Source organism: Pseudophryne corroboree, chromosome 1 (assembly GCF_028390025.1).
Source record: "Pseudophryne corroboree isolate aPseCor3 chromosome 1, aPseCor3.hap2, whole genome shotgun sequence".
Lineage (NCBI taxonomy): Eukaryota > Metazoa > Chordata > Amphibia > Anura > Myobatrachidae > Pseudophryne > Pseudophryne corroboree.
Window position 1 is genome coordinate 491,016,067 of NC_086444.1, and position 13,181 is coordinate 491,029,247.

General features: G+C 40.8%; 1 protein-coding gene across 8 annotated transcripts in view; it reads right to left on the reverse strand.

Moving 5' to 3' along the window:
* Nucleotides 1-6,515: 6,515 nt before the first annotated feature.
* Nucleotides 6,516-13,181, reverse strand: part of LOC134895232 (transducin-like enhancer protein 4) — a 201,358-nt gene continuing 194,692 nt past the window's right edge. For all 8 annotated transcript variants that reach the window (XM_063913828.1, XM_063913827.1, XM_063913826.1 and 5 more), the window contains 2 exons: nt 12,294-12,781; nt 6,516-7,265 (listed from right to left, as the gene is read on the reverse strand). In XM_063913828.1, coding sequence (XP_063769898.1) covers nt 12,674-12,781 — 108 coding nt within the window. In that variant the 3' untranslated portion in view covers nt 6,516-7,265; nt 12,294-12,673. The remainder of the gene's footprint in view (nt 7,266-12,293; nt 12,782-13,181) is intronic.

Consider the following 13,181-nt stretch of genomic DNA (forward strand, 5'->3'; position numbering starts at 1 on the left):
GATGACAACTGCTTGGCTTTCTCCTCCGGGAGAAACACTATTTCTGGTTTATGTCCAGAACCATCCCCAGGAACAGTAGACGTGTCATAGGAACCAGCTGTGACTTTGGACTGTTTAGAATCCAACCATGCTGTTGTAGCACTTTCCAAAATAGTGCTACCCCGACTACCAACTGCTCCTTGGACCTCGCCCTTATAACGAGATTGTCCAAGTACGGGATAATTACAACTCCCTTTTTTTTGAAGGAGTATCAACATTTCGGCCATTACCTTGATAAAACACCCTCGGTGCCATGTACAGTCCAAACGGCAGTGTCTGGACTTGGTAATGGTAATCCTGTACCACAAATCTGAGGTACTCCTGGCGAGGATGGTAAATGGGGACATGCAGGTAAGCATCCTTGATGTCCCAGGATACCATGTAATCCCCCTCGTCCAGGCTTGGAATAACCGCCCTGAGCGATTCCATCTTGAACTTGAATTTTTGTGTTCAAGGATTTTAAATATAAAATGGGTCACACCGAACCATGCGGTTTCGGTACCCCAACCCGTGTGGAATAGTAACCCCGTCCTTGTTGAAGTAGGGGCACCTTGAGTATTACCTGCTGGGAATACCGCTTATTAATTGCCTCTAGCACAGCCTCCCTGCCTGAGGGAGTTGTCAGCAAGGCATATTTTAGGAAACGGCTGGGGGGAGACATCTCGAATTCCAGCTTGTACCCCTGAAATACTACTTGAAAGAAACAGGGATCCACCTGTGAGCGAGCCCACTAATTGCTGAAATTTTTGAGACGGCCCCCCACCGTACCTGGCTACACCTGTGGAGCACCCGCGTCATGGTGTGGCCTCACAGGAGGCGGGGGAAGAATCTTGATTCTGGGAACAGGCTGACTGGTGCAGCTTTTTTCCCCTCTACCCTTGTCTCTGTACAGAAAGGAAGCGCCATTTGTTTCTGAAGCCGAAAGGACTGTACCTTTGTCTGTGAGGAAACCTGAGGTAAAATTATTTCTTCCCAGCAGTTGCTGTGGATACGAGGTCCCAGAGACCATCCCCAAATAATTCCTCACCCTTATAAGGCTCTCTATGCGCTTTTTAAGTCAGCATCACCTGTCCAGTGACAGGTCTCTAATACCCTCCTGACAGAATGGACATTACATTTATTTTGGATGCCAGCCGGCAAAATATCCCTCTGTGCATCCCCCATATATAAGACGACGTCTTTAATATGTTTTTATGTTTGCCAACTAGTATCCCTGTTTGACAGGGTCACCGACCACGCTGCAGCAGCACTATCTGCAGGTCTCAGTCTAGTACCTGAGTGTGTAAATACAGACTTCAGGATAGCCTCCTGTTTTTTATCAACAGGTACCTATTAAAGTGGCCGTATCCTAAGACGGCAGTGCCACCTTTTTTGACAAACGTGTGAGCGCCTTATCCACCCTAGGGGATATCTCCCAGAGTAACTTATCCACCTGGCGGGAAAGGGTACGCCATCAGTAACTTTTTATAAATTACCAGTTTCTTAACGGGGGAACCCACGCTTTCACACACTTCATTTATTCATCTGATGGGGGAACAAAACACTGCCTGTTTTTTCTCCCCAAACCTAAAACCCATTTTTAGAGGTGCTTGGGTTAAAGTCAGAAATGTATAACACATTTTTTATTGCCGGGATCACGTCACGGATGTTCCTAGTGGATTGTGTATATGTCTCCACCTTGTCGACACTGGAGTCAGACTCCGTGTCGACATCTGTGTCTGCCATCTGAGAGAGCGGGCGTTTTTGAGCCCCTGATGGCCTTTGAGACGCCTGGGCAGGCGCGGGCTGCGGAGCCGGCTGTCCCACAGCTGTTACGTCATCCACCCTTTTATGTAAGGAGTTGACACTGTCGGTTAATACCTTTCACCTATCCATCCACTCTGGTGTCGGCCCCACAGGGGGCGACATCACATATATCGGCCTCTGTTCTGTCACCATATAAGCCTCCTCATTCAACATGTCGACACAGCCGTACCGACACACCGCAGACACACAGGGAATGCTCTAAACGAGGACAGGACCCACAAAAGCCCTTTGGGGGGACAGAGTAAGAGTATGCCAGCACACACCAGAGCGCTATATATATACAGGGACTAACTGAGTTATGTCCCTAATAGCTGCTTTTTATATAATATACTGTATACAGTGCCAATTTTAATGCCCCCCTCTCTTTTCCCTCTTACTGTACTGTAGAATTGCAGGGAAGAGCCAGGGAGCTTCCTTCCAGCCGAGCTGTGAGGGAAAAATGGCGCCAGTGTGCTGAGGAGATAGGCTCCGCCCCTTTTTCGCGGCCTATTCTCCCGTTTTTTATGGAATTCTGGCAGGGGTATTTACCTCATATATAGCCCCTGGGGCCATATATTGAGGTATTTTAGCCAGCCAAGGTGTTTTTATTGCTGCCTCAGGGCGCCCCCCCCAGCGCCCTGCACCCTCAGTGACCGGAGTGTGAAGTGTGTGAGAGGAGCAATGGCGCACAGCTGCAGTGCTGTGCGCTACCTTGGTGAAGACAGAGTCTTCATGCCGCCGATTTTCCGGACCATCTTCTTGCTTCTGGCTCTGTAAGGGGGACGGCGGCGCGGCTCCGGGACCGAACATCAAGGCTGGGCCTGCGGTCGATCCCTCTGGAGCTAATGGTGTCCAGTAGCCTAAGAAGCCCAATCCGGCTGCAAGCAGGTGAATTCGCTTCTTCTCCCCTTAGTCCCTCGCTGCAGTGAGCCTGTTGCCAGCAGGTCTCACTGAAAATAACAAATTCTAAGACTATAACTTTCTAAGAGCTCAGGAGAGCCCCTAGTGTGCATCCAACCTCGGCCGGGCACGAAATCTAACTGAGGCTTGGAGGAGGGTCATAGTGGGAGGAGCCAGTGCACACCAGGTAGTCTAAGATCTTTCTAGAGTGCCCAGCCTCCTTCGGAGCCCGCTATTCCCCATGGTTCTTACGGAGTTCCCAGCATCCACTAGGACGTTAGAGAAAATATGCATCTCTCTCCACTGTTCCTATTTGCCCACACCCCATTCTCCACCCCCCACTCTCTCTCCCCAGCTTCCTCTTTCCATATGCAGCAAGTGTGAAACAGATCAGTATTATTAATATAAGCAGCAGCAGGATAGAAGGCTATAACATCTACCTGCAGTATTACATTTAATTTGAGCTGTGTCTGCTTCCAGCACACAAAGAAATTATTTGGTCCATGTGGTGGCCTCAAGTGGCCGGCAGTGCACATAACAGAGGTGAGGAGCAGACTTTGCTTTTATTATAAAGGATTGCTCAATCTTTTTTTTTTTTCATTTCCAGTGTAATTTGTCTCCTGAAATCACAAGGGAGGGACTTACGTGCAACCCAAAATACGCAAGAGTTGGTATTCATATCCGAGGTCAGAACTTGGCAGGATGACCAGAGCTAGTACTCTGTCAGACTCAGAACCTCAACGTGTCTTGAGCTGGGACTCTGTTCAACTCAGAACCCTAAAAGGGACCTGAGCCAGCACTCTGTTAGACTTGGATTCTCAAAGTTTGGATGTATTCCGTTTTTAGCAAAGCCAAACAGCTCATCTCAACGCTTTGAGAACTTCTTTAGTTCACTGGAACAACATAATTCCTCCCTCCACTGCAGTCGGTGTACAGTGGTAGAACAAAGTTACAGCCATTCATTTTCTAATTTGAATACCATGTTCTAATATTTTTTTTTAATACCTAGAAATTACCAACACATATAATATCATAGTAAAGCTTATCTAACTATACTTTTCACCCCTTCTTACATTTTCAAATAAAGGGAAAAGGAGTTGTTACCACATTCTAGTATCTTACTGACCATGTGTGTTCAGCTCCAGACTGCACAATTTAAGCTTTGCGGAATATTTCATTTGGACAAATTATATGCATACTGTATATGCATTATACAATTGGACTACAGTAGACTTCGGGTCTATTTACTAAGCCTTGAATAGAGATAATGTACCAGCCAATCAGCTCCTAACTGCCATTTTCCAAGCTGTGTTTGAAAAAGGACACTTAGGTACAGGGTGTCTGATACTTTGGGGGAGATGTACTAAGCCATGGGTCTTCAACCTGTGGCCCTCCAGCTGCTGTGAAACTACACATCCCAGCATGCCCTGCCACAGTTTTGCTATTAAGGTATGCCAAAACTGAGGCAGGGCATGCTGTGATGTGTAGTTCCACAGCAGCTGAAGGGCCGCAGGTGGAAGACCCATGTACTAAGCAGTGAAAAGAGTGGCGAAGTGAGCAAGGGGAGAAGTTGCAGTTGACAACCAGTCAGCTGTTCTGTATAATTTTAAAGTATGCAAATTATGTTACTTTAGTGCTGACTGGTTGCCATGGGCAACTTATCCACTGGCTCACTTCTCCACTCTTTTCACTGCTTAGTACATATCCCCCTATATCTCCATCCAAGGCTTAGTAAATTGACCCCATAATTCCTCACATCAATCAGACCAAGTGGATGTAGCAGCGTGTATATGGTCAGTTACCTCCTACTCTAATAACTGTTTGATGGTATTTAGACATTTTCTGCTATTAACCTCCTACCTCTCTAATCACTCCTTCATCGTCTCCTCCTCAGATTATATTTCCCCCATCTTCCACTACATGTCAGTGTCCAAATTTTCTTTTTCCTTTCACCTCAACCATGGAGATTTTATCAGCTCCTTCAGCCTATAAACTGACAACACCCAAACCTACCTTTTCAACACTGTGGGGGAAATTTACTAAGATGGGAGTTCTATTTAAGATGGGATGTTGCCCATAGCAACCAATCAGATTCTACTTCTCATTTATCTAGCATCTGATTGGTTGCTATGGGCAACATCCCATCTTAAATAGAACTCCCATCTTAGTAAATGTACCGCTGTGTCTCAGTTCTTTCTGCCATCTCTATGCATGTCCCAGGGCTTTCTTGCATGGATTAAAAACCAAAGTCATTGTATTTTCTGACAAATATGTCCCTCCTTTGTCCTAAAAATCTGGTTACAGAAGATGTTTGGTTGCAAATCCTGGGTCAAACCTGGGACATTGGTGTAAAAGGGGTATAATTCATAATCTTGTCTCTGCCATCGTCATAACAGTGCTTCACAGAACACTTGTTTCCATCATTTTGATTACATTACAATTTCAAGAATCAGGACCTCTCACCATGGATGGCAGCAAAACTCCCATTCATGCACTTGTTTCCCACCTAGACTACTACAAACGCCTTCTCTGAGACCTATCTTACACACAACTATACCCAATTCAATCTATCCTTAAGGCGGACACTCCCTCATTTATCTTGCACAGATATGGGTCTGCCTCCCCCTCTAAAAATTACTTCACTGGTGTCCCATCCACCAAAGTATCCAGTTTAAATTTCTTACTCTCATATTATAAAGCCCTCAAAAGAACAACTCCCTCCAACATCTTCAGTCTCATTTTAGCCCACACTCTCTCCGCTCCTCCACCACCTCACCATGACTCTGGTCACTTCCTTACTCCCATAGCCAAGACTTCTCTTGTGCCGCAATTCTACTTTGGAATATACTTCCTCACTCTATAAGACTTTGACAGTCTCCATACCTTCAGATAATGCTAAAAGATTCACTTCTTCATAAAAGCCTTCAGCCCTCTTAACCCAACACTCAGCTCCCTTGATCACTCACTCACCCTACCCCAGTTCCCATTGCTTATTACAGACCTCCCATCTAGCCTGTAAACATTACAGGAAGGGCCCACTTCCCTCGTTTTCACCCCCTAGTTCTATCCCCTTACTCACTACTCCTACTAGCCATCGTAGGTCACGTTATTCTCTAATTGCCTCGTCTTGTATCACTGAATTCTAGTTAGCCTATGTAGACATGTATTCAGTGTATGGCCCTGCAGACACCTTGTGGCACAGAACAAATTGAGAATATATATATAGTATATATACACACACATACATACATATATACACACACATATACAAATGTGTCCTCTTAGAGTGCAGCGCACAAGTCGCCATAAAGCATTGCAATAAAGGATTAGGCAGCATCAAAATATTCTGACCTTCCCAGAACACAGTTTTGGAGATTGTATCCTTTTAAGAGGAAACAAAAAAAACCTCTCAATCTCACCACACAGTATTTTGGCTAAAGAAACAATTGTACTATATGCAGTGAGTGGATTCAGTTTCTTGTTGACGTATACCTTCTGTCACACAAAATTTTAAGCCACTTCAACAACTTCGAACGATTGGATTTTGCAGTGTCCAGATGGAGTCTAATGATGTGGGCTAATTAAAAAATTAAGACCAAAATTTCCCTGGGAGATGTTCCAGACAATGTCAGAGGAAAAAAGTGTAATTACTGGAGGATTTATGGGAGAATTTAGCAATGCGGTTATGTGTCCAAAAGACACAGTGTAATGACTAATTATTTGAAGGAGGTTAATGGCAGAATTATTCTGGCTAACAAGCACATGTTCACAGAAAAACAAAACAAAAAAACTAGAAGTTACTTAAGTTTAATGCTTAAAAGTCTGAATGCACAAACAATCTAGTATAATATATGTACTTATGGTCAACAATGTTATATCAGTATGTACAATGACACAATTTAGTATCAAAATCTTTCTACACTGTAGATTATTACGAAACTGTTAATGACATCAAACACTGTGTACTTAAAACACCATTTTTTGCTATCACATTTTGCAACTTCAGTAAGACAGTCCAACTTTCAGTATTGATTTCTAGTAGGAAATTAAGTATTCTCTACATATACGGTAAAATTTATCTACAACGTCCTTTTGATTTTGATCCATAGCAGCAAAGGCACTGTACATCAGCAGATCCACAGACTTTAAGAATCTTTAAAGCATTTAAAATAACAAAGTAAAAATACAAAAGAATCACATAATAATTAAACAGCAACAATGACATAAAAAGTTAAAGTACTCTGAGGCATGGCGGCTCAGTTTGCCTCAGATTTGGGACGTTCAGGAAAGAGAAAAGTTAAGAAGTGAAGATCCTTTCTGCGGAGGGGTTACATTCGTTTGCATCTCCTCGTATGTCATCCGTTCTTGGTTGCCATGAAGCAATGGTGATGGTGAAAAATGATCCCTTTGGGTTTGTTGTGGCACATCTCATTCAGTAAACCATCAATGACAGCGTACAACATAAATCCATTGTAAACTGTACATTCTGTAAGTGTCCAGGAGGGAAAAGGCTGCATTGCTTGGGCGAAGTTAGGCTTTGTCTGCAAAATAATGAGAAATTACTTTCAATATGGTATATATGTGGCCTTATTATGATTACAGCTATAGTAGATTTGAAAATCACATGCCTAAAATACTGTTGCCTGAAACCTTAAATGAGGATTAGTAGAGAATTAATAGTCAAGCTTGGTACTCAATGGTTGCACAAATGTTTTATAGATATGATAGTTAAAACACAAATTGAGTATCCACACAGGATCCTCACCCAACTTTGGCCAGTTAAGATTCCACCTAAGTGGAATGGGTAGACACAACATGTAAGTATGAACAAACTACCTTTAACATTTTTTCTATAATAGATGGAATACAGTGGAAGGGTTGGTGGTGCTCCTTTAAGTCAGTAACAGACCGTAAATAAAATGTAGAAAGACTCTCTATGAGGGCACGATTGCAAAAATATTATCAAAAACATAAATGTATGTGTGTGCTGTGTGAAGAAAAGGAAAACATAACTTAATATATCACATTAAAATACGGTAGTATGGTGCCACTAATATATTTGATAATTAAATATAGTTTGTGGATAAAAAATTTCTGCACAAGAAATAAATCTCTTCAGGGTTGTTCGAATCGGAGGATCAGTTCAAATATATTAGTGGCACCATACTATTTTAATAGTTATGTTTTCATTTTCTTCACACAGCACACATATACATATATATTTTTTCACGATAGAGAGTCTTTTTTCTATTTTTTTTTTTTACTAGATATGATAGTTGTAATCATTCCTGATTAGCACAGTTATTCCAGAAGCCAAGCTTACGGGCAGCCACCCAGTAACGACCTTAAAAACATGCAGGGGGGTATTCAATTGTTTGAAAAGTCAGTTGGGTGTCTGTTTTTCCTATCTAATAGACAGGAAAAAACCAGACACCCGACCGACTTTTCAAACAATTGAATATCCCCCGTAGACTCTGAAGACAGAAAGGAAAGTATAAACTCATGTTAGTTCATCACTGCTACAATTCTGCTAAATACGTCTGACACTCAGCTGCCTGTACTGTAACATCAAAGGTAACTGAAATAAAGGAGTTAGTGAAAAGATGTAACAAAAAGTAAACTTCTATAACAAAACTAAAAAATACTACAATATGCAAATTTATCAGGACAGACTTACTTTTTATTTTAAACAATTTTTTTTTTTAAAAGCAGCAATACCATGAGTGCCGTAGTTTGTTGTATAATAATACCTAGATGTAAGTTACACCCTTGCTTGTTAGGGTAATGCTGCCGGCAACAGAATCTATTTTGACACAGGCTAAAAGTGATTACACATTATGAAGGCTGTATATTTACATAATTGTAGCCTGGCGTGTCTCTTGTTTTGGAAATATAACAACACAGTAGCAATCTGATATGACATGTCTGAAATGTGGCCTTTGTGCTCTAGCTGCCCCTACTGGCCTCTAATCCTCAGTAATAACCAGTATGAGAATCTTTCATCACAGCAGTGGTTTTTCCAACTGCAGATTGAACGGGCCAGAGGGGAATTTCTGGTAGTTAGTTGGGAGGAGGGAGGTCAGAAGTTGCACATACTGTCTAATACAAACATAACCCTTTTATTTTCTTTGCATGTGCGTTAATGACCAAACCGTTTCCAATGTCTAATATCCTTTGGCTGTACGGTTACATTTTACTAACACATTTTGCATATTTACAGATCACAGGCCTTTTCATAGGAAGCCCATATGTATAAAGTAACAGAAGACTTGAATGAAGATTTTTCATATAAATTAAGCAGTTGCATAGTAAGAATTAAATAGGAACAAAATTATTAGATATTTATTTTCTCTCTTTATATTAGTAGAGATTTAGGAGCTCTCTTACTGGTCCTGAAACATCATCTTCACTAATCATAAACAGGTTTCCTACTCATCTGGTTTCTTACCTAATGCAAGTAGAAGACGTTCTATATAACTAAATGTATTACAGGTTGAGTATCCCATATCCAAATATTCCGAAATACGGAATATTCCGAAATACGGACTTTTTTGAGTGAGAGTGAGATAGTGAAACCTTTGTTTTTTGATGACTCAATGTACACAAACTTTGTTTAATACACAAAGTTATTAAAAATATTGTATTAAATGACCCCCAGGCTGTGTGTATAAGGTGTATATGAAACATAAATGAATTGTGTGAATGTACACACGCTTTGTTTAATGCACAAAGTTATAAAAAATATTGGCTAAAATGATCTTCAGGCTATGTGTATAAGGTGTATATGTAACATAAATGCATGCTGTGCTTATATTTAGGTCCCATCACCATGATATCTCCTTATGGTATGCAATTATTCCAAAATACGGACAAATCCGATATCCAAAATACCTCTGGTCCCAAGCATTTTGGATAAGGGATACTCAACCTGTAATATGAGCACTGCTATCAACTTAGTTTAGCACCTGTGCACTGTAAGGAGAGTGCCTACTCTTCACTTTCTCTGTAAACTCAGTGTCTAGGTATGCAGGGAACTGAAAAAAACTTCGAGGTTAAATGTCACATCCAACCTCCTATGTGCTTTAAACCATCTCTATGATTTAAATGCATGTAACAGTTTTCTCCATATTAACTGCTCAGTCTATACTCATTATTGGCTTCAATTAATAATGAAATATGGGGACATTAGGAGCTTATCATATGTAGCACTTTGGCATTTTTGAAATTTTGTTTTCATTTTTGTTTTCATTGGAATAGTTGCCTACACTACGTGCCACTAAAAGTTCAAGATGATTCCAGATTACAGCTAACTTTTGGTTGGTACAAAATTCAAGTATTGCTGCAGAGTAAATTGGTAGTGCACTTTTTTGCAAAGCCTGCTCCATACTAGGGGGAGGAAAATCAGTCAATCATCAGGAAAAACATAGGTTTATCACATCCGATGTTTTACATGGGCTAATAGGATATCCCCCTAAACATGGAAAGTCCTTGCTCCGTAGTATCTGCCATCTTGCAAACCAATCAGTCTTTAAATTAAATCCAAAGTACATGTGAACAGCGGTCAGAGCTAATTAAAGTAACTTCAAAACGGACAGTGGACATAATGGTAAGTACAAAGGGGCAAGTCTTTGATAGCAGAAAATTGATTCATTGGTATGTTATATTTATATAACAAATCACAAGCATTTATTTGCCAAGGAGAAAAATCTCTTAATATCTGTTATTAAGAATGTCTTCCGAGAAGCTGTATACAAAATAAGTATATTTAAAATGGATCATACACTAGCACTGTCATACATATGAGTGTTCATCTAGCACCCTGCACCTGCCACAACCCATGCAGTTCCTCTTCCCGGCCTGGGGTGTCGCTCTCTGCTCTAGTTCTTCTGGCACACTTGGGTCAGGTGTGGTATTGAAAGTCGACAGTAACTAGGTCGACAATGTCTAGGTCGACCACTATTGGTCGACAGTAACTAGGTCGACAGGGTCTTTAGGTCGACATGTTCTAGGTCGACAGGTCAAAAGGTCGACATGAGTTTTGAATGTTATTTTGGGGTCGTTTTCTTCGTAGAGTGACCGGGAACCCCAATTAGTGCACCGCTTCGCTCGCCATGCTTCGGGCATGGTGCCTTCGCTCCGCTACCGCTTCGCTCGGCACAGATTACCGTTCCAATCGTAGTCCACGTGGATCGTTAAGTATGAAAAGGTTCAAAAAAAGGAAAAAAAATGTGAAAAACTCATGTCGACCTTTTGACCTGTCGACCTAGAACATGTCGACCTAAAGACCCTGTCGACCTAGACACCCTGTCGACCTAGTTACTGTCGACCAATAGTGGTCGACCTAGACATTGTCGACCTAGTTACTGTCGACTTTCAGTCCGGATCCCCTTGGGTCTGTAGCTCAGTGCTGAGAAACAGATCAGAGTGTGCTAGAAGCACTAGAGCAGAGAGCGGCACCCCAGGCAGGAAAGAGGAAATGAACATGTTGTGACAGTGTAGGGTGCCAGAATGACTACTACATATACCGATAAAGCTTTCATGTTTTATTCTCTCATTTACCTATAAAACGGTTATCACAGTTTAAAAAAATAAATAAATCATCATTAACAACTTTGAGCATCTGTTTCACCACAAAGCTCAAAGTGATCTGTAGAAAGTCTGTCATCGCTATTAAACCAGAGAAACAGTGACAAAGACTTGTTGACCACCACACCCAGATAAGACAAGAAGTTGGTCTAAATATGTACACGATAGTTAGACAATATATATACAGAAGTGTTTTAACTTCAACTCTCCTGCATACCAGCTTTAATAAAAGAACAGTGTTGGGATGGAAAAAAATCACAGAGATGTCTATGGTGACAATGCTGATGCAATAAACACAGCCGTTTAGTAAGCAGGGTGGGGAAAGACTAGCATGTTTATCTGACAGGGCAGCCATGAGCACAATGCACAGGTATCGGACATGCACAAGGTTGTGTCTCTCCTCTATTCACATGGGGGTGAAAAACAAACAGAAATGGGAGGAAAGAGATTTACATAACATCCATCAGCACATACCCTTACCTAGTTAACAATACAGTATTTAAAGGATGAATAATCTAAAAGTGCTATCTACTGCCAAAATGATTTAATTTTGAGAATGTATTTTGTAAAACTCAGGCTTACACAAAAATCCCATACCATGATAGCACCTAGACTGCATTATTTCTTTCTCATCAGTCTAAAGATCACATTATTTCTTTAAAAACAAATAAGATCTCTCATTAATCATATAATTGTCTATGGTCACGGTACATACACTGCATCACTCACTGAGCCAGCCTCCAAGAACATATGGCAATATCTACCACCCATATACTTCATTTACAGAAATTAATTCCAACAGCTTTCATTTAGTTTTAAGACATCATGTTTCCTTTTCCTGTCTAGTCCCATGTTATGGGGATATTTAAAATAAAAGACAAATATTTATCCATCATTGTTATTCTTTAACATAAAAATATTCATCTAGGATGTTAGAATGTTAAACTTCTCACCAGTAAAACAAAGCTAAAATCCAGACTCACCTTCATTTGCACGGCCAGGACAGGCCACTTTTCTTAAGTCAGTTCATTTTTTTTATTTTTATTTTTTTAGAAAGTCTTCTTTACACAAAATAAATATGTTACAACTATAATACACAATCCAATCGTTTCAGTCCGATGTATAGTATAAGTTCAGGCTTTCGGTGCATCATCCACACACATTATCAGAAAAATTTGGTTTCAAGTTCCTAGTAAGCGTATACAACGAATAGGGAAACCCGGGAGCGCATTTGGCAAAAAAAAAAAAAAAAAAAAAAAGAAGAATGTCTCATAGTGGATATTTCAGGCCCTTAGTTCGAAAAGAAGTTATTTTACAGAAAAGTGCTACTAGTAAGCGTCCCATTGGCAGCCTGAATTTGTGTCTAATAAATCACTTCATAGACTGTAGCCTTCTTGTCCCCTGATCCAGTAACAATGTATTTATCATCCACAGAGATGTCACAGCTCAGCACTGATGAGGATTCCTTGGACTGTGGGAAAGGATAAATGGATAAACAATGAACAGTGAGAAGTTAGATTCTGTCCAAGAAATGTAAGTGGCAGTATTAAGACACTGTGTATAAAGACTGCATATATGTGGGTTTGTAGGGGCTAGCCATAAAACAAGCCGTCTTTAAAAAACAAAAAATGTACACTGTATGGGGGAGATTTATCAAAGCTTGGAGAGAAAGTGGAGAGAGATACCAATCAATCAGCTTCAAACGGTCGTTCAGGCGGTGTTTGAAAAATTCCAGTTGGGAGCTGATTGATTGCTACTTTCTCTCTCTCTCAAAACTTTGATAAATCTCCATCCACCATGAGGTTAAAAAAAAACCTAATGTTTTTAGAGATTTTATTAAAATCCTACAGTGCAAATCAGCAACCATTTCA